The 25,709-nt window shown below is 30.1% G+C and overlaps 3 protein-coding genes, 1 long non-coding RNA gene and 2 pseudogenes across 4 annotated transcripts; 4 read left to right on the forward strand and 2 right to left on the reverse strand.

Moving 5' to 3' along the window:
- The first annotated feature begins 1,479 nt into the window (after positions 1–1,479).
- Positions 1,480–8,625, forward strand: LOC149061602 (uncharacterized). Its single transcript, XM_089215051.1, has 7 exons — positions 1,480–3,343; positions 3,467–3,598; positions 3,641–3,952; positions 4,271–5,044; positions 5,156–5,317; positions 6,271–6,470; positions 8,506–8,625. The coding sequence occupies exons 1-7, from the start codon at positions 1,612–1,614 to the stop codon at positions 8,623–8,625; spliced, it is 3,432 nt and encodes a 1,143-aa protein (XP_089071177.1). The 5' UTR covers positions 1,480–1,611.
- A 994-nt stretch (positions 8,626–9,619) lies between these two features.
- Positions 9,620–10,740, reverse strand: LOC149061603 (uncharacterized; annotated as a pseudogene).
- A 39-nt stretch (positions 10,741–10,779) lies between these two features.
- Positions 10,780–11,520, forward strand: LOC149061604 (THAP domain-containing protein 6-like; annotated as a pseudogene).
- A 2,571-nt stretch (positions 11,521–14,091) lies between these two features.
- On the forward strand, positions 14,092–14,521 carry LOC149061605 (uncharacterized). The gene is made up of 2 exons (XM_089216866.1): positions 14,092–14,217; positions 14,297–14,521. The coding sequence occupies exons 1-2, from the start codon at positions 14,092–14,094 to the stop codon at positions 14,519–14,521; spliced, it is 351 nt and encodes a 116-aa protein (XP_089072992.1).
- Positions 14,522–18,275: 3,754 nt separating this feature from the next.
- Positions 18,276–19,282, reverse strand: LOC149061606 (uncharacterized). Its single transcript, XR_016189305.1, has 3 exons — positions 19,076–19,282; positions 18,735–19,002; positions 18,276–18,641 (listed from the first exon to the last, which is right to left on the reverse strand). It is a non-coding gene; the product is annotated as an uncharacterized LOC149061606 (long non-coding RNA).
- Positions 19,283–21,489: 2,207 nt separating this feature from the next.
- Positions 21,490–24,395, forward strand: LOC149061607 (zinc finger MYM-type protein 1-like). Its single transcript, XM_089215052.1, has 4 exons — positions 21,490–21,553; positions 21,764–21,865; positions 22,162–23,535; positions 23,905–24,395. The coding sequence occupies exons 1-4, from the start codon at positions 21,490–21,492 to the stop codon at positions 24,393–24,395; spliced, it is 2,031 nt and encodes a 676-aa protein (XP_089071178.1).
- The last annotated feature ends 1,314 nt before the right edge of the window (positions 24,396–25,709 follow it).

The raw sequence follows: 25,709 nt of genomic DNA on the forward strand, positions 1-25,709 counted from the left end.
CTGAGTTTGCCGACTAAATTTCGTATAGTGTACAAACAGTACTCGACTTGGAAAAAATAAAGTAGGGGGACTCCGTTTAAAAAAAGAGCGTCCCCATCACCAGGCCCTGATTTACGCAAGTGCAGGTGGAGCACTTGGCCCCCAATTTTGGGGGGCCCCCGATCTCCGTGAATTGTAAAAAATTGTCTGTATTAAAATTTTTTTTTAAAATAATTATAATTCCCATAGACCTTATACTAGTACAAGTCATTCCACACCTCAATACAACATATTAAAATAATAATAATAGAAAATTGTTTGAACATCGGAAATATTTGATACATAATAAGTAATAACTATTTATAGATTTCTTCCAACCCACTATTTACTGATTAACCCGTCGTTGGTGACGCATTTCGCTCCCACAATTACTATTTTTAGAACCATTGGTTTAGGTTATTCAGTTATCGAAGGAAATGAATAGCGAAAATCATTAATTAAATGTTATAATCTATACTATTAAATAAAATTGTAAGGGTTTTTCTTAGACCGCGCTAACCGAGAAAACTACTGAACCGATTTGGTTGAAATTTTTTTTGGCTGAAACCCGACACTCCGCTGAAGGTTATAGTAACACTTTTGTCAATAAAAAAAAAGTATAAAGTTCATACAAAATCAAAAACAGAATCAAAGTAGTGGCGCCCTCTTTCGGCCAAAAAATATACTAAATATTTTTAGTTGTTACGGTTCTATAGGTTGCAGATCCAAAGAGGATGAGTTGTTCTTATATAAAATGGAAACATATGGTAAACTTATTGTATGACATATAGTTACTATTGGTTACTGATAGGACAAGGTTATTATGAAAGAATATTTTATGAAAATCCACCCGAAATGTAGGAAATCTGTATGTCAAAAATACAACAGTGGCGCCATCTGTCTAGAAAAAAACAAACTAAATTATAAAAAATTTAGTTTATTGTTGCAGATTAAAATAATAATAAGTAGTGTATTATATAGTGGTTGCTATTGGTTTATCGGGCATGTTTGTATATTATAATATTACTAGCCGACCCGGCCACGCGTTGCTGTGGCTAAAGTTTTTGTAATATTACATTATAGTAAACAATCTAAGAGAACATCAGTCACTGGCATCAGCACACTGGCATAATTTGTACTTAGTTTTTTTACCTTTTTTTCTTACCCAAATTTTGAGTAAGTGGCCAATTCATTATCATGCCGAGAGCGCAAAGAGCATGCATTAGCAGAAGAACTGCCAATGCATCTCGAATGTATAACAGAAGGCAACAAAATAACACACCAGAACGTTCTCAAACACGTGCTCAGGAGCAACGTAACGCTTTGAGTATGAAATCAGCGTTTAATTATCAATCCGAGATTGATTATTTAAATATTAAAGCGCTTCAATTTGGACGAATGACTATATTATGTCCTAAGTGCCATGCAAAAAAATGGAAAGATGAAACCCATGGACTTTGCTGCGCTGACGGTAAAGTTGTTTTACACCAATTTGAGGATCTTCCAGACCTAATTAAAAGTTTAATTGATAATTCTCACCCTCTATCAAAACATTTCTTTGATAATTCTAGACGGTATAACACTCTGTTTCAAATGACATCGTTTGGAGGAAACGAAATAAGTGAAGGGAACTTCATGCCCTCTTTTAAAATTCAGGGTCAAGTGCATCATTTAATAGGTAGTTTATTACCCGAAATTGGAAATAATGCTAAATTTTTACAAATATATTTTATGTCAGAGTCGGATCAAATATCTATTCGAACAAATATGATTCCAAATATGAAAAGAGGTCTCATTGAATCATTGCAAACAGTTTTGCGTGAAAATAATCACCTCATACAGAGCTTTAGATCTAATCTGGAGTCGAGGTCTTTTGATGAGTTGCAAAACTTTAAGTTAATTATTCATGCTGACAGAGTTCCTCAAGATGAACACAGAGGTCAATATAATGCACCTACCATCGATGAAGTAGCTGTATTATTAGTTAATGAAGATAAAGGTCCCAGAGATATAGTTCTGCACGGTCGGAGTGGACAATTGAGTCGAGTTTCCGAATTGAATAGATCTTATGATGCACTGCAATATCCATTGATGTATACTAGAGGCGAAGACGGTTATCACATTAATATATTACAGGAAAATAACCAAAATCGAACCAAAACTGTATCCTGCATGCAATTTTATTCTTATAGGTTTATGGTTAGAGAAACAAGTCTAAATCATCTACATTATTACAAAACATTATTCAGCCAATTCGCCGTAGATATGATGGCAAAATTGATTTCTGAAAGACTACACTTTATTCGTAACCATCAAAAACAACTACGTGCGGATGATTATGTTCACCTCCGAGATGCTGTTAACAATGATGCAAATATTAATGCTAATAACGTTGGGCAACAAGTAATTCTTCCTTCCTCTTTTACTGGCTCCCCACGTTACATGCATGAAAAAAATCAGGATGCCATGACCTATGTTCGTAAATTTGGCCGTCCAGATTTATTTATTACTTTTACATGCAACCCGGAATGGCCGGAAATAAAAAATGAATTATTTCAAGATCAAAAGTCGTTTGATAGACACGATATAATCTCTAGAGTTTTTCATCTCAAACTAAAAAAGTTTATGCATGTATTAAAAAATAAATATATTTTCGGAGATGTAAATTGTTATGTTTACAGTGTTGAATGGCAAAAACGAGGTTTGCCACACTGCCACATTCTTTTGTGGTTACAAACGAAAATTCAGCCAGATGAAATTGATAAAATTATTTCTGCCGAGATACCAAACAAAGACAGAGATCCTATACTTTATGAAATAGTTTGCAAGAATATGATTCATGGCCCATGCGGCGAGTTAAATATTAGATCGCCATGTATGAATATTGGAAAATGTAGTAAGAAATACCCTCACAAATTGGTCAAGGATACTCAAACTGGAGATGATGGTTATCCGACTTACCGACGGAGATCACCAGATGATGGAGGTTATACTGCAATATTAAAAGTTCGTGGTAAAACAGAAATCGTGGTTGACAACCGTTGGGTTGTACCGTATTGTCCAGTGCTATCTAGGTGCTTTAATGCGCATATTAACGTAGAATACTATCATACGGTTAAAGCGATAAAATACATATGTAAATATATTAATAAAGGATCAGATAGAGCTACTTTTTCTGTTAATCGTGAAAACGATGAGATTACAAATTTTTTGAATGGTCGATACATATGTACTTCTGAAGCGTTTTGGAGAATTTTCAATTTTGAAATCCATGATAGAGATCCGACAGTTCAGCACTTGGCTGTTCATCTAGAAAATGGACAGCGTGTTTTCTTTAATGATAATAATCTTCATCAAGTTATTGAAAATCCAAGAAAAACGACACTAACTGCATTTTTTGAACTGTGTACACATGATGATTTTGCGAAAACACTGTTTTATCATGAAGTTCCTTCTTATTACACCTGGGATAATAGCAGAGGCTGGTTAAAGAGAAGACGGGGAAAAGATGTTCCAGGTTGGCCAGGAATAAAAATGGACACTGCCATTGGTAGAATTTACACGATTCACCCAAATCAAAGTGAGTGCTTCCATTTAAGATTGTTACTAAATTATGTACAAGGTCCTACTTCATTTGAAAGCTTGAAGGCCTTTGATGGAGTCATTCACGCGACTTTTAAAGCTTCCTGTTTTGCTCTTGGGCTTTTAGAAAATGACGAGCAATGGAAAAATACTCTAGCGGAGGCAACTCTTTCAGAAAGTCCTTCAAAATTAAGAGAATTATTCGCAATAATCATAGTTTTCTGCCAACCGTCTGAACCTCAATCTTTGTGGGAAAAGTTCAGAAATGATTTTTGTGAAGATATTCTTCTTACAGAGCGCACTCGATTAAATGACTTGCAATTTACTTTTTCTGATGAAATATTTAATAAAGGTTTGATTGAAATAGAAGATAAAGTTGTTTTTCTGTCTGAAAAATATTTAACTGAATTTGGAATGAACTCACCTGTTCGAAATGAAAATGCATCTGATCCTTTTGAATTCTCAATTTTGCGTTCTTACGATAATAACCGATTACAAGAATTTGTAGAAATCAATTTACCAAAATTAGTAAATGATCAAAAATATGCTTTTAATGTTATTACAGAAAGCGTAATGAATCATCAAGGAAGAGTTTTTTTTTTAGATGCTCCGGGTGGTACAGGAAAAACATTCCTAATTAATTTGTTGTTGGCTCAAATTAGATCCTCAGGTAAAGTTGCATTAGCAGTAGCTTCATCTGGTATAGCAGCAACTCTCCTTAGTGGCGGCAGAACTGCTCACTCGACTTTCAAGTTACCGTTAAATGTATTATTTGATACAGAATACGTTTGTCCGATTCGTAAAAATGGCCCTCATGGAAAAATTCTTCAAAAAACCTCATTCGTTGTGTGGGATGAGTGTACAATGAGTCACAGATCACATATCGAAGCAATACCGGGTGGCATAACATTCGTTTTCGCTGGTGATTTCCGTCAAACCTTACCAGTAATCCCTAAAGGTACTCGAGCTGATGTCGTTAATGCTTGCTTAAAATCTTCCCATATATGGAACTATGTTGAAAAACTTTATTTGCGAACAAACATGAGAGTTTATTTATGCGGAGGGGACGATATTTTTCCAGCACAGTTGTTGAAAATTGGAAATGGAACTTTAGAAAATGAAAATGGTTACATTTCTGTCAATCACACGATTGGACGGGTGGTCAATAACGTGTTAGAGTTGATTTCTACAGTTTATCCAGACATTTTTAATCTGTCCAATAAATCAGATCAGTGGTTATGTGAAAGAGCTATAATCTCTCCAAGAAATATAACAGCAGAAGAAATTAATGATATCATCCTTCTAAAATTCGATGGACACTCACGTGAATATCTATCTATTGATACAGTTACATCAACAGATGATGCTATTCATTATCCACAAGAATTTCTCAATTCTCTTTCTCTTTCGGGATTTCCTCCTCATAAACTAAAATTAAAAATTGGTGCTCCAATTATATTATTACGTAATCTTCAACCACCGAACTTATGTAACGGTACAAGATTACAAATAAAATCGTTGCGAAATAATATTATAGAAGCCGTAATTCTTACAGGGCCAGCGAAAGGAGAAATTGCATTTATTCCAAGAATTCCCATGATTCCCTCTGACTTGCCGTTTTCTTTCAAACGGCTTCAATTCCCGGTTAAAGTTTCTTTTGCCATTACCATAAACAAAGCACAAGGTCAAACATTCAAGTACGTTGGCGTAGATCTTCGTACAGAGTGCTTTTCACATGGGCATTTATACGTGGCATTTTCTCGAACTGGAGACCCGAATCATCTTATGATTTTAATTTCAACAGGAAATATAACAAAAAACATCATATACTCAGAAGTCGTATAAAATTCATATTTTAATTCTTTTTTTTTCTTTAATAAATTTTAATAAATCTTTAATAAATTTTCTTTAATAAATCTTTATCAACCATAAATTATTTCTTTTTTATCAGTATTTATTTTTATCATTTATAACGCTAGAAACCGTTTTTTATATTTACTAGCCGATCACAATAAACAATAATATTTGAATAAAAAATTCTACATATCATGGTCCGAAGGCAAAATAAACAACCAATCACGGGCGAAGCTGTGACGGGTCGGCTAGTTATAAATAAACTAATATATATATATATATATATATATATATAGTTATTGTTGTCCAATGTTGTCGTACATGTTAGCGTTGTGTCCGCACGTCACTGATCGCTTTACCATATATTATTTATTTTATGACAATTTTATTATTAAGAATATTATGCTTTAGCCGTTATTTCATATTTTCATAATTGTATAATTGTCAGTACCGTGGTTTATAAATTTGTACGCTCGTCGCTCACACGAGTTACACGTGTATTTGAATAGGTGAGCATTAATGTGATAATTTATAATATCAAATATAATATCAAAATGTCCATTACTTGTTTAAATGGTTTACACAAAAAAAGTATTGATTTTGTACTTCATACTTATTATCATAAATTAAACAGTTAGTGATGTTATTTTACTGTCTACTTACATTGCTTTTCGTATACTAACATCTTGTTTAAAAATGCATCTTATTATGACTTAAAATCTGTTGAGTGAAATTATGCTTTCCCTTAACAGAAATGTGGCCTATCCAAAATTTTATCATGTATATGTTTTAATTTCAATTCTTTTGAATTTCTAGAATGTCCCAACTGTAAAAGAAGGGGGCACACTGCGGCTGACTGCTGGTTTAACCAGCCCGAAAAAGCAGCAGCCGCAATAAATAATGATCTTGCTGCCAAAGCAGCAAAAGCAGCAAAAGCAGCCAAAGCAGCTGCGGCAGCAGTTGCTTATGCAGCTAAGCTGCAAGATAAAGCTAAGGCTGCCGCATTAGCAGCAGCAGCAACAACAACAACAGAAACAACAACAACAACAGCAGCAACAACAACAACAACAGCAGCAACAACAACAACAACATCAGCAACAACAACAACAGCAGCAGCAACTAAATAATTGTATTAAAACAATAAAAACAATTTTTTCTTATTTTCTGGTCATGATTATAGTGTATTACTTGGTTACTACTTCTTAGGTGTCTTAAATATGAGTAAATATAATGAACAATGATGTTCAAAATAGTACATACATTTATCAATATTGGATAATAACTTAAACATTCTAATATTCAACATTACTACTTAGTAGAATACTTTTAAAATAGGTACTGTTATTGTTTGAAATTGTATTGGTTATTGGTGGTTGAAGACCTATTAAGAAAGTAGGTTTATAACTTATAACTCGGCTTATAGGTCTATGTTTGGGGTTAACACTATAAATTTATCGTGAATAATTTAATGTTTTTAATAATTAATTTACTATAAATGAACATTGACGTCACTTTATTTTATCAAGGATTCATGTTGGTAGTGGTTGATGTCACAATGTAGAGATGTAACAGGAAGACCTGACCGATGAAAAAACTTTTGTTCTATATGTTCTAATCAATATTTAAAAATGTTTTTATATAATTTATAATCACTTGCGCTGTCTATTATAAAAAAAAAATTAATACAAAAATTGAAAAATACCGAAAATATTTGGATAAATTCCAAATAGCCCATTTATGAATCTGATTAAAAAATGTAGAAAAATGTTGATGGTAAAAACATTTATCTAAGTCTAGTAGTTTATTTCTCAGTTTAAATATCAATATTTTTTTGGTTAAAACTTTCGAACATAACAACTTTTTGAAAATTTGCTGACATGATTATGTTTCTTAAATTATTTACTAATCATAATTTTTTGCAATTTTTGTGTGTTATCATATGTTAAAGTAGTATGGTGTAGGTGTTCATAATAAATAATAAATATAATTTTGAATTGTTTTAATACAATTTATTTTATTGGTATTATTGCAAAATATTATAAAGCTATTATAGAAGTTGATATTCATAATAAAATTAAAATTGTATTATTTAATTAATTATATTTACATATCCTTCTACTTAAACATAACATTTAATTTTTGAATCTTAAAACAATTTCATAAGGAAAAATTACAAACTAAAAATTAATTATTATTAGGAGTATATTTACTCGCTTATAATATGTTTAAGAAGTCACAAATTTCGATAATTTCTTCTTGGTCCTATTTAATTTTTTACTTTCTATAGACAACGTGCACCGGTACTACTAGCGCTCTGGGTAGACTATAAGAGCATTATTTTCGGGGCGGCAGCAAACTGTATCTTAGTTACTTTTTGTTTGTATAACTTTGTGTTTATTTAGAAGTTCTATTTTATTTTCAATAATTTCACTTGAAATGTCGAAAAACAATTGCTGCGTTGTAAATTGTTCTAATACTTATAAAAACAATTTTAAATTTTACATTAAGACGTACCTAGTGTTATATCCCGTAGTTGAATTGAGAACAAAAAGTAGATGTAAAACCTATTTTACTTAAGAAGTTGTATAAATGTTGTGATAATATTGAATAAATTATAGAAGAAAAATTAAAATATAATATCTATTGACTTATTAGTTTGTATCAATTTATAAAAAATACATGTTCAAAACCTTTAATTTAAATGTCTCAAACACTAATTTATACTTAATTTAATATTTTAAACAGTTTAAAAATCAAATAGGTATTAAATTAATATTTTAGTATCAGGAATAGAAAAATATTATAGTTTGTAACCTATTGAAAATTATTAATGAAGGAAAATTATTTTTAATAACAAAAAAAAAATTCTAATAGTAGTATACTTAGTGTTTAAACAATAAACCTTTACTGATATATAAAATTAGGTCAATTTATACATCTACTCAAATATTTGCAACAATAAATTAGATAATACTTGATATAATTTTAATGTTGAAGGTGCAAAATATATTTATTTCTAATTATAATTTAAAAATTAATTAACTGTTCAAGTATCTTACTTCCAGTTCTACTTTGTATGGTTCTAATGTTACACTTGTTTGTCGAACAACAAAACCTATAATTTTACAAAAACTATTTCCAAGTCTATGTTCTTCCACATTGAATACATGACCACTTTGATATAAATTTAATCCTTTATTATTTGGGAAAATAAAGTTTGGAATAATACTCTGGAAACCATATTTGATCACTAAATTATTCATTATAAATTTTTAAATTCAAAATTTTCAAAAACTTCAATGTGCAAGTCGAAATCAGTTATCAACAGATAATACAATAACATTTTGTGAAGCAAACATTTAATAACACAAATATAATTAATTTATAATAGTTGTACCTATGTTATTATAAGCTATTGTCTATATGTGTTCAATATAACTTTTCCCGAAACTAGTTGATACAGTTACCACCAGAGCGCAATAATTTCAATCCGTTGCACGTTATCTATATTTTTTGTGTAACTATACTGTCGCATTCGCATAGTAATGAACATTACAAAGATGTTAGTAAATATATCTGTTTTACGCAAAGAACGTTTCCATTTGAGATTCCTCCTAGTTCCTACTATGGTTGTTGAAAAATTCTTCTTGGGTTTCTTCAAAAACATTTATATTATCAGCATATTTCTCAAAACATGATTCTAAGGATTTAATCATAGATAATATATAGAGGATAGGCTATTCCAATACCTACAACCCATGGGTTCGCGTACCAGAAGAGCCCCAGACTAACATTGGTTATGGTAACCTGGTTATCAATGGTTACGTTATCCTGTTATCTTGTTAATGTATTTGAATCAGGAGTACGAAATGTCGAAATTTGAATTATTAAACATTTTATTATTTATTACTACTATGTATAATACAGAATGTTACGACACGTACCGACCGTCAGCAAATTATGAACATACATTTTTGTTTAAATCGTGGTAAGTAATAGGTAAAATTTTTACGTATATTAAATAGTAAAATTCATAATTACAATTTACATGCATATTTACATTTTATATACATTATTATAGAATTTAGGTTAGGTAACTTATGGTAACTAGTATAAAGTAGAGTCAAATATAAATTATATAAAACCTTATATCGTTGACCAATACTTATGGCTTATGGGGGTCATTTCTGTCATTTTCCATCAAATTTTTACTTTTTGAGCGAAGACCTGAAATGGTTGATTGGACAAGAGAAAAATTGCGACGTGCTCTATTAGGACTACTAAAATCATTAATGCTAAGGTCTCCAAAACGTGTAGAATTACTGGATTTTGATTTTTTTTGGCAATAGGTGAAATAGAATCAAATAATTTTCTGAAAACAAAAAAATTATTTTGGTTATTCATATAATAAGTAGGTAATAATTATGAATATAAATTAACCTCTTAGCATTCACTGGTGAATCTTCAATAAATGTAACATTATTATGTTCTAATGTTTGGGACAATGGTGAATTTAAACTGGTTGTAGCAGTAGCACTGAAATTAAAAATATATTAAATACATTTAAAAAAAAAAAAAGAAAGCTTACTTTTTAGAAGCAAAAGGAACAGCATCTCTTAAAAGAATCATCCGGCCTCCACTACTGATAAAATGTTCGGAGTAAAGAAATAAAAACGGAGTACTTACCTAAGAGTCTATGCTTAATACCTAGGACTAGGTGTATAATAAAATAATAAAATTGATTTACAAAGATACAATAGATAGGTATATACAAAACTTACCTCGTTTGAATATTTAATAATTTAATATTTTCTAGTTTCTAGTAAATTTGATCCCTGGAGTGCTTCAATGAACAACCAAATATTTGGATGCTGAGTTCTTATCAAACTTTTAAATTTATTATTGAAACCTTTACTTAAATTATTTGTTAACCTGTATTATTCTTTGTAGCATTATGTACATTCCATAAATAAGGTGGAAATATCGTTGAAGGGTATAAACCTATAATTAATTAATGGTATAAACCAGGCCTAGTCAACTTATAGCTGTGAATTCGATGACTTTGGTAATAGTTCAGAAGAGAAACATCGCTACGCTAGGGTCGTATCTCATGGAACAACTGACTAAAATTTAGCATTTATGTTCGTTTACTCCATGACCGAATAATTTTATAACCTCATAAAAGTGAAATATCAAAACATCGCATTTTGCTCCACCGCCTTCACGAGTTTTGACTTCCCTTGCGATTTTCACGTTTTTACCAAGTTTTACCAAATTTCTTTGCATTTTCAATATTATATTTTGTTGTTACATAATTTTTGAAGTATGCCATCCAACAAATGCTGTGTGTTGGGCTGTGCAAGTGGTAATTCAGTTAAAAAACATGTTTTTCCTACGGAAGACAATGACTTTGCCCACATGGGTTTCAAGAACTGGAAACGTAAAATTGAAGGCTATTTCCAAGTCGGATGTGAGGAAAACATACTTGATATGTACCAAACATTTCAATAGTTCCAACTTCAGTTGTGGAACATTTCGACTGAAGAAGGGTTCATTGCCTACTGTTTCATTACCATGTATATATTATTATGTTTAGTTGGTTATTTTATTATATAAGACTACTTTGTACCTAACATAAGGATCGAAATACACGACCAGCGAATACGCTTAACGCCAGTCGTCTCTCGTCTGTTTTGACCCTAAATAATAGTTGTGTTAATAAAAGTTGTTACCTACATTATAAGTGTTTATTACTATCATAATGGTATTAAATATTTAGAAATAACTAAATAAGAGATTGGTATACTAGGATATTTGATACCACTGATGATTTTTGTATAATTGTTTAACTTACTGCTATAAAGTATACTTCGTGTACTAAATATACTTATATTTATTGAATTTTTAATAATTTAACCTGGTTTATTTCTAGCTATAATTTCACCCAAGACTCCATTAGATGGCCCTGAACATCAATTTTTAAATGAGCCAATTGAATTTGTGGATGTTAGTAGTTCGTCACCATTGGATTTACCTATTAACGATTCACCATTAGGTAAGAATTAGTATCTGTATATTAACTTACCTTTACATTTAAATATTAAATATAGGTTATATAAATTTAATATATTATTTGATATGTCACGCACTTATAAGACGTTGTCTCCGTCTTATGCCTAGTTTACACGCTGCGCAGTACTTGTCATTAGTGCTTGTCACTCGCACTATGACTAGCTACTTGTCATTAGTAAATAGAACTGGATTCTATTCACTCGCACTCTCGGTTTTACTAATACTAAGCACTATTAACTTCTGTTCACACGTGTGATAACAGTGCGAGCTACAAGTACTACGCAGCGTGTAAACTAGGCATTATACACGTACAACATAGCAAATGTTTGTTCACCGTTTCAATTTATTTTTATTATCACAACTACTGTATTTATATTTTTGTATATTACTATTATCTAATTATATTTAATAGTAGATAAGACGTATACTATTTTGTAAATGCCGTTCGGCGTTTATTCTTATAATAAACTTTAGTTAATAAGCTTTAGTTGTGTATCTACATAAATATTGTAAAACACTGATACTAATTTTTTTATAAATTACTTAATAAAGTACCTACCTAATTATTTTTATTGAATACAATTGTATAAATTATTTACCTTATCTTTATTTCCTACTCCTTTGTTAATTGCAGAGATGATTAAATATGGATATGTGCACGGTTATCTACCACGATTAAAGATATACAGGTTGGGAATCGAGCTAAGATAAAATGAAGCACAAACCTTCTAAATAAATCAGCTGTTCCGACTAATCACTAGCGCTCGGTCACTTCCCAGTGTCAAAAATTATTACTAATTTGTTACAAAATACAAACACGATTAAAGATATACCATATCTTTAATCGTGGTTATAACTTATAAATATTAAATAATGAAATAAATCAAATTCATAAAACCATATGAAACCAAATTCCATTTTATTTTATTAAACAATATAATATAATAATATAATATATAAACAAAAAACAATTTGATTCTGTGACTCAACTTTTTACTAATTTCGATAACTTTTTTTTACTTTTGTTTTCCTTTTTATTTTTTTGGTTTTGAATGTAAGTAAACTGCCTCATACGCATTATTATGTAATAGGAATTCCGACGACGATTTTACGATTATCGGATTATATAGTGTAGGTAATAGTAATAGGTATCTTATCTTAAACACAAGTACACAATATATATTATTATATTATATTTATAAAATATATATTATATTATATAACAACAATTATTCATAATTTATTTCGTTATGAAAAGCGCGGGATAATATCAATGATAATATAGTAGTATAGTACAAAATAATTGCGATAGTATCGCTAGTGGTTAGTTGGAACAGCTGATTTGCTCAGAAGATTTGAGCTTCAAGAAATGCAATTGTAAACATGGGTCGATTCCCAACCTGTATATCTTTAATCGTGTTATCTACTCAGGTTAGGAATCGAAGAGTGATAACGCGGACCAAAGCGGTGGATTAGTAAACTACAGCGCTAGTAGTCCTGGTACCATTCACCAGCCACATTACTACATAATAGTAGGTATTATACGCATTAGTGCATTACGCAGGGGCGGACTGGGTGAATATTTCAGGCCGGGAATTTTTTTTGCCAGGCCAAAAATTAATAGAGGACCAACGATTTGGCCATAAGTATGCAAAAAAAAAAAAATAATAATAATGATAAAAAACCTTTATTACTTTAAAAATATTTCCAACATTTTATGTAGGTACCTAATATTATATATGATATTTTTTTTATAGATACCTATAGACGATATGGTGTACACATTCGAATATAATACATTTATATTAAAATTAAGTCTTTAAGTAATTCCTTTTTTATATAATTAGGTTTTTTTTCATAACTTCACTAGTTTCCCCGATTCTGTCGATTAAAATATCGTCATCTATAGAAGCTAATGTTCGCTTCTCCACGGACATCAACATAAACCATAGACGTAAATAGGGGGGGGGGGCTTGGGTGGGCTTAGCCCACCCTTTAGCCTCTCAAGCCCGTCTAATATGAAATATGAATTGAAAACAAGCAAATTATTGAAATACTTGAAATAATACATTTTTGTTTACATAAATCGCAATAGAACACAATCATGTGTGATATGAAAAAAAATGATAATAGATATCGAATATTGCAATAATAGTGTGAAACAAGTTACGGCTGCAGTTTGTGCAACAGTTAAAGCTAGTAGGTCGGGTGTAATACAACTATTACAACTATTACCAGTGATTTAAGTAAAATAATTTTATAAATAGAAATGTGACGGATTTTCCTTGTTCTGAATAATTTAAGATGATTTTTCAATATTTCTTATTTGTACTGTACTGTCTGTACTACAACTGTGTTAGTGTGTTCTTTTCTTTTTTCATTTGCATTTTACATCCATGCTCTATTTAAAGTGTATAAGTATAAGTGACAATTAGTGTATTACCATCTCATTTAATAATTCATTTAGTGATTGAGAAGTGTAATTGGTGTATTTTATTGTTTTTATAATTACATTATAATTAGTTGGATTTACGAAATAAATTTACAATTTATTTTACGGTCATTATGTTTAGTATATTTAATAATAAAAAACAATATGCCAAAAATAAAAGCAATAGTATTGTTAGTAAAATAAATGATAATCACTCTCAAGAACCAGAAAAAAAGTTTTTGGAATCCAATTTGCAAACGGTAATTTTTTTATTTACAATTGAAAAAATATTAAGTGGTACCTATATTATTTAAACATCTCAATTAAATCCTTAACTAGATACAATTGAAGTCAATTTTACCTCAAACAAATGATTCAGATTCAGCTGATGATCCTGATATTTATGATACTAATAATCATGCTGAAATAAATGAAAGCGTAATTAAAGACTCAGGACATATAGAACCAAATTCGGTAAAAGATTTAGGTGACTTGAACACAGGCCTTGCACAACCTATTTTGTCAGTAAGTCTAAATAATACTCTTGTAATATTTCTTATTTAATTTTATGTTCTTATTTATAGTTTTTTACTGTTGAATAGCCTTATAACCAACATGTAAAATAAGCAATATTTACTTGACATAAATGTTAATTATGAATTATGTTCATCACTTTTCAGACATATCCTTTGTCAGTGTTTGGTAAACAAAAAAGATAATTTAAATCAAAATACTACCAAGAGTATAAGTATTATATTATATTATTACAACTTACACGTTACAAGTATAACTATATATAATAATAATATAATAGTTTATAATTTTTAAATAAATCACTAAACGAGCTGTACGGCTTATCGCTTATATTATATATTTATTTCTGTATATATATATATCGTACATGTATACAGACTACAGACGGTACATAGTATAAATTGTTTAAACGAAATATAGCGTATGGAGCTAATAATAATAGCTTATCGGACTCGTCTGTGCTTCGTAGTAATATTATAATATTATCGATTAATGTAATACTTAAAATCCTATTTATGCATTATGTTATTATACTTATATGTTTTTTCGTATACTATATTTTTAATTTCTAAAATATTATCAGGCCATTTAATCTATTATTGTAACGGGCCACCGGGAAAACTCCCGAACCTAACCTAACCTAACCTAACCGCCCCTGGCATTACGCAGAAATTGTTGTCTATAGTATTGGCACCTGGAAAACTCAATATTATTATATTTTACACGATTTTATTTTGTATAGCTCGATTTTAAAACATCTACAATATAATATTATATTCCATAAGATGTTAGCAAATATTATTAATGACAACTAGTATCAAAAATCGCGACACAATGCCATGTACGCCCTCCTGAACCAGTTATAAACGTGCTCTATACATATATCAATAGGATTGTAATATACTTCTTCTATAACCCCCTACTTATATGTATTCTCTTTATACCACCCTGCCTATATTTTAAATATAAAAAGCCGAATTACCTATAAGAACTTATTGGTTTCAAATCAAAGAACGTTTTGAATTTGAAAACTGAAAAAAAAACACTTATAGGTAGTACAATGCAATGATGTTAAGATTGTTTTCAGTTCTTACCTATGTTTTTAATGGTATTTTAAGTAAAATAAATAATAATTGTCGAATGATTATTATTAAATACAGTAAGTTCTCGTTACAACGAACTCCAAGGGACCACATTTTTTTTTCGTTATAACGGAAATTTCGTTGTAACGAAATTTTGAAAATTCGAATATGTATAGTTCAAATATGTATGTAATAAATAAATAATTCAAATGTAAATAATTTGCGAAAAAATAAATAACTTTATTATAGAAAATCAACAATTTTCTTTTGAACAAGGTTTGCTGTTTTAATAGAAAGTAAATAATTTTGTAGTTGGTGAATGTTTGTAAAGATGAAGTCTGGTACATCACTCTGTGATATAATGAATGTTCGCATTACTTCCAAACTTGTTAAGGCTTCTGATGAAGTGACATTGCGCACATCATTTCCCATCACAGCTTCTTCGTCTTCGTCTCCACTACTTTCATCGGTGGCCTCATCTTTGCTGTCTTTAATGGATTGAACGATGTCTACTTCGGTTAGTTCATAACATGTTGAAACGTTGTCATCTGCACCAAGATAATCTTCTAAATTCACGTCGTCGGGAAGCGACGTTTTCTTTTTTGCAGTGCTCCAAATTTGCTCTAACTCAGATTGTTGGATATCGTGGGTATTTGATTCATCATATTCGGCCACTTCTGAAACAGAATTGGCGTGGTTGCATGTTTCCAACAGTTAGTTATTGTTGATTGACTGATATCATCCCAAGCTCCGCATATCCATTCGATAGCTTCCTTCACATTGCATTTTCTTTGGATATTTTTCTCCAAATCGCATAAAATTTGACGTAACAAAAAGGTTCTGTAGCGTGATTTTACAGCTCTAATGATACCTTGGTCAAGAGGTTGAAGTACAGCTGTGCAGTTAGGTGGGAAATATTCCACACGAATGTTATCCAATTTTGGTGGTGCATTATGTGGAGTGCAGTTGTCGATAAGAAGAAGAATTTTCCTCTTCTTCTTTTTCATTTCTGTATCAAAATCTATCAACCAATCATTAAAAATTATTTGGGTCATCCATGCTTTCTTGTTAAATTTATAGATGCATGGCAATGATTTACAGTTTTTAAAACAACGAGGTTTTGCAGATTTGCCAATGATGAGGATTTTTCGTTTCTCCGTTCCCGATTTGTTACAACAGAACAGAGCGGTGATGCGTTGTTTGGAAGCTTTACCCCCTACACACTTGTCTCCTTTAAGGGCTAATGTCCTTTTTGGTTCAAGCTGAAAAAACACTCCAGCTTCATCCGCATTAAAGACATCGTCCGGGTTGTATTTCTTGATGAGTGCAGCAACTTCTCCATTTCGCCATTCGTTAACAGAATTCATTGGCACGTCACTCGCCTCTCCAGAAATGCATTTGGACAACACACCATACCGCTCACGGAAACGATTTAACCATCCGACACTTGCTTGGAAATTCTCAACTTCGAGCATTTTAGCAAATTCTAAGGCTTTTTCTCGAATTAAAGGACCGGTCAGAGGAACGTTTCTGGAACGAACATCTTGAAACCATTTGTAAACCGCCGTATCAACGTCTTCAAATTGTGCCTTACGCATCCTTTTCCTGCTCGGGTCAAAAACAGAAGTCTGCAGTTGTTTCAAGATGCTTTCTCGGTCCTTCAAAATGGTTGACAATGTAGATGGAGATATGCCATACTTTTTTGCCACCTCGCCTTTCTTCAATCCTTTGTCTACTTCAGAAATTATGTTTTTCTTCTCTTCCAACGAAAATTGCTTTCTTTTCACTGTAGAACTCATCACGTACGTACATAAAGAAGGAGCATAAAATACGGAAAAATAAAATTTACCAACGTGAGAGCTTTCTGAAGGTTCACACCCGACTGATTGTGTCGCGTTATCGATTGACGCGGAATAACACGGTCACACATAATGACAATTTAATGGCTTGATAATTTCGTAAAATCGTATGCTTGTTATCTTTAGATTAAATTAAGAAGGGAAAATACATATATTTTAACCTGTACGCTGTACAAATAGTTCGTTGTATCGGGATTTTTAAAAATCAATCATTTCGTTATATTGAGATTAGTTTAACATTGTTTTAATAGCTTTTCGGCAGGGAACTTCTATTACTTTCGTTATAACGGGATTTTTCGTTGTATCGGTATTCGTTGTAACGAGAACTTACTGTATTTATAATTTATTTGAAATATAATAAAAACAAGAACAGAAATTTAAAGAGTATGATTAAGTATGATATAATTTTGATATTTTTTTTTCTCTCTTGTGATTTTTTTACATTTAAGGTTCTCCTGGTAAGAATATTGTCTCATCCTCATTTGAATGTAATAAACAATAATTTCTGTAGTATTACCTTAACCAAATATAATCTACAGCTGAACTTAAATTGAATATTTAGAGTAATGTCACTTACTACTTTTTCAAAAACATCAATATTATTGCAATGTTCAGAAAAGGAATGTTCAACTGAGCTTAGAAAGTCAAATAAATACTTATTGGGATGTATTAATTGACCTCTAGATTTGGCTTCTACTAATTCACCAGACTGATGAGTAACGTCACCACTTTTTAAAAATTCTATACATTTTTCACATTTCTTATGTTTTAGTATTTTTCTGGTAACATATCCACAGACATAATATACCAAACAGTCTCTGATGCTCGATTCACTTTTAGAATCCATTTCAGGTAGTACATCACAAGCTTCCCACTTATTGTCTTCTATAAGACTGTCCAATTTAGCTTTTAATTTTTCAATCTTATTAAAACTTTCTGAGGTTTTATTATCAAATATTTCACGTAGATCTGCTAAAGATACTTTTGGAACATCTGCTTCTGTAATAGTGCAATTGCCTTGTTTAGGTGGTTTCAATACAGAATACACAGACAGTATCTTATATAGGTGTAGAAAGGTAGGGGTAGTTGGATGATAATTTGGCCCCACAGACTGACGCATAATTCCAAAGAATTTGCAGGATGGACTACATCATCTTTATACACCTCTTCATAGTATTTCCAAGATAGGCTATCTCTATCAGGGTGCAACTAATATCAATAGTTATTAAATAAAAAAAAAATTAATATTCATAATGCAGCTATTAGTTTTAAATACCTAAATTAAATTGTATTTATACTTACACGTAAAGATTTGCTATTGTAAAGTCGATTCCGTACACATTTAATAGGGTGCACAAAATCAGAAAAAGCAAAAATCTTCCTTGTTTCATTTAGAGGATGCAAAAAATAATTTTTTAAATTTCCTTGCGTTCCATTTATACCGAGCTCTGTCCACATTTTTTTGTTTGTTGTAGCTCCATCACAAACTATACCATCTACTATAATGCCTGTATTCTCAACCAATGTTATAGCTTTTAGAACCAGTTGAGCCAACAAAGTACCTGAGATTCTTTAGAAATACAAATATTATAATTAAATATGACTAACAAAATATTAAATTATTATTTTTTTTACTAACTCACCTTTAACATCACCCTTCGAAGCAAAAACTCCAATTGTCTGGGAAAAGTTTGAACCTAATGATTGCCACATGAAAACCAGGGCGTGGTCAGCAAATTCTTTGTGACATGTAGATTCATTACCATGGTCTTCAAGTCCAATGTATGACAAATTAGATGAACTAACTTGTATACTTTTTCTAAGACTCATTTCATCAAACAAAAGGACTCCGTGTTTTTCCATGGTAGACATGTGTTACACTTTTTTTGCTAAAAGTGATAAAAAATCTTCATCAAAACCACAAGTACTTTTAAGATAGGAGAGTAGTTTACGAACGGTTTTTGGATGAGGAAGAGGTAAAAGTTGACTATCACGTATATATTTATAAGCACCTGGTGATCTTATATTAAATAATAGACAAAGCATTAGCCAATTTTCACTATATCTCCGACTCTTGGTATTTTTAGATTTGCTGGCTGCAAAACATTTTTTTATTAATGTATTTTGTGACTCATTAATACCACTCATATTATTTAATTGTTCTTCAATCCTTTCGTCACAAAATGTTGTCATATTTTTTTTAACTTTACTTAGTTCTGAATTAAGTTCATTGATTTTTTCTTTAGCACGTACAACTTTTTTCTTAAGACATTTCTTTTCATTTTGTATTTTATTAAATAGTTTTCGTTTAGAAGGTGATAAGAGTAAGTGCTCTTGAGCACCAGCATTTTTTCTTTTTTCACGCATTGTCAATACATTTACAAGTCTTCGACATCTGACACAACATGTTGCTTTTTCCTTCATAACAAGACAACAATTAATATGCTGTAACCTTCCAACAGAATTAGCAACAAATTTTGTAATGGTTACTCTTGAAAACCTATTTACTAGTGGTCCTCCATGACAAACATGAATTTTTTCAAATTGTTTTAAATTATTTGAAAAATCTTCGAGATTTTTAGCTGGGATAATATCGAGTTGTTCAGCTTCAATTTTTTTACCCAGAACTCCAAAAGTAATATCACCATTGGTTGAGACAAAAACAGACTTCTCAATGATAGGTAATAGATCAGTGTGGCAGAAAGATACAAAACTATAAATTGAAGCTGTACTATTCAACTTTTGTATAGTGGCATCAGTCCAAGAACAGTATAACTTTAATGTTCCCTCGGCAGCTGAACATTTTATTAAATTATATAAATTTGTATTAATGATAGGGTCATCAATTCTGTTAATATTAACAATATCATCATCATCTTTACTTTTCTTATTATATTTTACATTTTGTCGCTCAGTTGGTGGTTTCCGTTTTTTAATGTTTTTGGTAGAATATGCAGGTCCAAGGAAAATTGATGGAACAGCATTTTGTTGTAGTTTAGGAATCTTGTATGGAACCTAAAAATAAAACCAAAAGTATGTTGTTCAATAATATAATAGTATTTAATTATAATAATTAGGTCCCTGATTTAAATGTTTATTAACTATTATTGTTTTTTTTATTTATTGCCTATTACCTAATTCTAAAATTGATGATGTTAGTAAATTTTGAATAATATAGGTAGGTATAAAAAATTATTTTGCAATAACAAATACTTGGGTACATAGAGCACCTATTCATAGAGTAAATTTCAATATGTATTAAAACTTGAAATATAGGTAGGTGCATAGGCGTCATTACGGGGTAGCGAGGGGTAGCCATTGCTACCCCACCATTTTTATTGGGGTAGCAAAGTAATAGCTATGATACCCCACGAGAAATATAATATTTATATATATATAATATATATGTATATATATGTAATATGTATGTATATGGTCTGTGATGTCAACGTACATATTATTATCAACTCAGATAACTGTAATATATTAATATAGATAACATTAATCTATTTTTAGCGAAACTATTATTTTTCCCAGGAAACGGTTTATCGTCGATAACGATCGTCGATTGATATGGTACCAATTACTAATATTATACCTATATATACACTTTATTATTATCACTGTCGTCCGTCATTATGAAATACGAATAATTATTAGTTAAACACAAAAATAATTAATTGCGCGAGTTCCCGTCTTCCCGATTTCAATACGTAATCGACCGACCACCAACGAATTAGACGGGACAATCCGACATGGTAGTATTATATATATATATTATATTATATAATATATAATATATATATTATATATTATATATTATATACACGTTTCGTACCGTAGTACGAAACGTTCAATGTTACTTATAATATTATAATTTATAATTTATAAAATATATATTTACTGAGTATAAATTTACGCTGTAGTGCTGTACTTAAGTCTTAAAGTAAGTATTATATATTTATTTAATTTAAATATCTTCGTATATTATGTTACAATTATTTGAATTATTCAAATTTTGCAAAAATTGTATTTATTATTTTTTCAGTTTTACAGAATGAAACGTCGACCAACAATAACAGACTATTTCATTAAAGCTAGTTATTCAACAGAAAATAATGGTAAATACTAAATAGTAAATACCAATTAAATTGTGCTAAAATTTTTAATTCTTACAGATTCATATTCTATCTAGTAGTTTAAAAGATTTCTATCTTTTTTTCTTAGTGAATAAACATTTGAATATAATGAGTTTATAGTTTATTGTTTAATTTAAAAAAATTTTGAATATGTATTATGTATTAAACTAAATACTGATTGTTCATTATTAGATGACAAAAATGAAGATGAAGAGCTTCCAGCACCTCCTGGAAGTAAGAAAAATAAAGATACACCTCACACTTCTCAATTATATGAAAATAATCAAGTCAAAGGTAAACAAATAGATTTTAATTCCAAAGTATGCAACATATAAAAATTAAATCGTTCTTCCCATCACTTTTTTGTGGTATTTCAAAACATTTCTATTTTTTACTGAAAGACCTTATTAGTTAGGTACCTGTGATAAATTAATTCTTTTATGTATTCATTTTTCAATTTATGCTTTTTAGTTTTTTCATGTTAACACAACATAAAATATGTTGATCAAATTATCACATTTTTATTTAAATGTTACACTTTTAGTATATTATATTATGTATTAAACTAAATACTGATTGTTCATTATTAGATGACAAAATTGATGATGAAGAGCTTCCAGCACCTCCTAGAAGTAAGAAAAATAAAGATATACCTCACATTTCTGAAGTATCTGAGCGTGATCCAGTTAAAGGTAAAAATATAGCTTTTACTTTATTAAGTAAAGGTTTAGGACCATATCAACCGGAAATGGATAAATATCCAAAAGTAAATGGACGGAAATTTTGTACTCAATGGTACAAATCATATAAATGGCTAGAATACAGTCCAGAAAAGAATGCAGTGTTTTGTTTTTTTTGTAGAGCCTTTGATTTATTAGGTCGCGCTGAAGAATCATTTACTATAAATGGATTTAATAAATGGTCCAAGGCTTCAACATGTCTTCCAAAACATGAACGTAGTGTACCTCACAAAGAAGCAATGGTTAAATTGGCAGGTTTTAAACATTCATCCGTTGAAGGTAGTATTGCCACTAAAATTGATAAACATCATAACACGATAGTGTTGAAAAATATTAGCTATTTGAAAGATATTTTAGAAACATTGCTATTTTGTGCTAGACAAGGAATTGGTATTCGGGGACATAATGAACAAGACCATAGTTTGTTAAATAACAGAGGGAATTTTTTAGAATTATTGCATCTGAGGGTCAAAGATAATGACACAATCAAACAATATTTTATTGACAAAGAAAGAAGCTTTCGATATGTGCATCCAGAATTCAAAAACATTTTTTTATCGTTAATGGCTAAGAATGTTCAACAAAGTTTAATATTCAATATAAAAGAAGCAGGTATATACAGCATATTGGTTGATGAGACACAGGACATAAGCAGGCATGAACAAGTATCCATTTGTGTTAGGTATGTCACAGAAAGTTTTGAACCAAATGAAGTTTTTCTGGGTTTTTTTAAAACTCATAGTACCAATGCTGAATCTCTGGTAGCTTTGATAAAAGAAGTTTTAAAAAATAATGACTTGAACATTCAAAATATCAGAGGTCAGTGTTATGATGGTGCTGCTTCTATGCGTGGATCTTATACCGGTGTACAAGCTAGAATTAAAAATGAAAATCCACATGCAATATATGTACATTGCTATGCGCATATTTTAAATTTATGTTTAGTCGATTTAACTAAACAAGTTAAACAAATAAGAAATATGTTTGGTGTTTTGAATACATTACATAATTTTATTGGCGCATCATCAAAAAGATTTTCCATTTTTGAATCAATGAGAGCAACATGTTCAGATAGTAAAGGACCAAAAACATTAAATTCATTATCTGATACTCGATGGAATTGCCGAATAGAAGCTATTAAAGCAGTATTTGAAAATTTATCAGCGTTATTTCATTCACTACACAAAATTGCAGATGATGATACTTTTGCAGGTCCTGAAGCTAGTTCGTTACTTAAATCAATTGAAACCTTTGATTTTATTTTTTGTCTAAATTTACTAAAATTTGTTTTTAATGAAACTAATATTTTATCGAAATACCTTCAAACGCCATCAATTAATTATTCATCGGTGCGTTTGATGGCACAGCAAACAATTAACACATTTAAAGATAGTCGAACTCAAGATAAATTTAATAGTTTATGGATAGAAACCCAAGATATTGTTGAGAAGTATGACTTAGAAGAAGCAAAATTACCCAGAGAAAGAAAAATTCCTATGAAAATAGGTGGAGGAAGGTCTCAACAAAATTCAATAAATGTAAAGAATTATTATTTAATAAATATTTTTTATGTTGTTTTGGATATAATTATAGCCGATATAGAAGAAAGATTTAAAGAAAATAACTTAACTCTTTTAAATGCTATGAATGATGTATTAACTAGTGATTTACCAGATGTTGCTTCATATAATCTATTAAGTAATACATATGATATTAATAATTCTGAATTACAGAGTGAAGTTAATATACTTAATAGAATGTTTAAACAGTCACAAAATGATGTGAAAGAAACCGCACTTAACTGTCGAATATCTTATATTTTATCCAATAATATTCAGATTGGATTCCCATTGTATGTGCAAATTTTAAAATTATTTTTAACATTACCTACAAATACAGCAACATGTGAAAGAAGTTTTTCTACTTTAAAACGTATAAAAACCTATCTTAGATCTACTACTGGCCAAGATCGCTTAAATAATTTAGCAATACTCTATATACACAGAAACCAAGAAGTTAACAAGGATAAAGTTATAAAAGAATTTGATGCCACAGAGAATGGACGTCGCATGATTCTTCACTAAATTAAAAAAAGAATTGAACTTGCAATAGTATATAAAATTGTGTATTTAAAAAATTAAAAATTGATGAATTAAAATAAATAAATGTTTTAACTAAAAAATAATAAGTAAATTCAATGTGGGGGGGGGGTTGAGAGGTTGATAAAGCTAATTAGTCATCTATCATAGGTTTTCCAATGTTGCTACCTTATGGTTTTATTCCAAATGACGCCCCTGGGTAGGTGTGTATGGTAACCAGGTAGGTTTACCTAATTATTAGGTACCCACAGTTAAAAAAATATTATTTATTCAAAAGGTTTTAATTTCTTATCTGAGATTGTATTTCCTAATTGTATCAATAATAACTTACTGATTATTATTTAAACTTCAATATAAAATGATAATGTTCACCTATGTATAGGTATTATTAATATCATATTAAAGTTTTACTATAATTTAAATTGTATCCATTGATAAATATCATATTTCTAATTGAATTAAGCAGGTACTTATATATGTAAGCATCAATGTCCTTCATAAAATAAAAACAAGTATATTTTCTTCATTGAATTTTTTATTTGACAATGAATATGATTTATATTATTGAAAGCATAAAACTATTTTAGATAGGGCCTAATAACCTATACACTTAATTTACTGATTTAAAACTAAAATGTAACTATCTACTACCTATGCATATTTCTAAATATAAGAATTAATATAATAAATTACTTACCTTGACAAGTAATGTTGATTCAGTGCCAGATTCCCAATATCTAATAATTTCTTCTGGAGCAAAATGTTTTTCACACACATATGACTTATCGTTTACAGTATAATTTAATCTAGGTATAGCATTTGACCATTTTTTCCTTAACTCTGGATCACGAGGTGCAGCAAATTTTGACACCTTTTCTGGATTACTTTTATACCCCGACGTGCACCCAACTACACAGCACCGGCCCATATCTAATAACTATTCAGTATTCTTTACTTAAAACAGTTAGTTTGTAACAATAACTAATTTTATATAGTTTTACACTGTTAAATTTCGGATTACCTGTATTACGTCTTTCACAGAAACTTAGCAAATCGCCAACAAAACGTCAAAACATCAAATTCATCAAAACTATTCAAAACTTTTTTTAGTTTTGGATATACGCACATTAAATTTATCTTTTATCTATGATACGCACGCTAACGAACTTTACGAACTATGCAGCCATGTTGTAGGTATACTAGGTATTAAGATAAATATTAAATACTGAATATTGACGGTACTATGACTACTAGCGCTGTTAACTCGCAGTCACGCCACGGGGCCGTGGCTCGCAATGA

This window comes from Diuraphis noxia, unplaced genomic scaffold (assembly GCF_037042655.1).
Source record: "Diuraphis noxia isolate RWA-SAM2 unplaced genomic scaffold, SU_Dnox_SAM2 contig0001, whole genome shotgun sequence".
NCBI lineage: Eukaryota > Metazoa > Arthropoda > Insecta > Hemiptera > Aphididae > Diuraphis > Diuraphis noxia.

Coding starts and splice junctions, on each gene's coding strand:
- LOC149061602 (XM_089215051.1), top strand. CDS start 1,612: ATGACATCGTTTGGAGGAAACGAAATAAGTGAAGGGAACTTCATGCCC. Junction 5,045..5,155: donor TAAACTAAAATTAAAAATTG/GTGCTCCAATTA, acceptor TAATTCTTACAG/GGCCAGCGAAAGGAGAAATT. Junction 5,318..6,270: donor GTACGTTGGCGTAGATCTTC/GTACAGAGTGCT, acceptor TTGAATTTCTAG/AATGTCCCAACTGTAAAAGA.
- LOC149061607 (XM_089215052.1), top strand. CDS start 21,490: ATGAAACGTCGACCAACAATAACAGACTATTTCATTAAAGCTAGTTAT. Junction 21,866..22,161: donor TGAAAATAATCAAGTCAAAG/GTAAACAAATAG, acceptor GTTCATTATTAG/ATGACAAAATTGATGATGAA. Junction 23,536..23,904: donor TTTTGCAGGTCCTGAAGCTA/GTTCGTTACTTA, acceptor ATATAATTATAG/CCGATATAGAAGAAAGATTT.
- LOC149061605 (XM_089216866.1), top strand. CDS start 14,092: ATGTTTAGTATATTTAATAATAAAAAACAATATGCCAAAAATAAAAGC. Junction 14,218..14,296: donor TGGAATCCAATTTGCAAACG/GTAATTTTTTTA, acceptor ATCCTTAACTAG/ATACAATTGAAGTCAATTTT.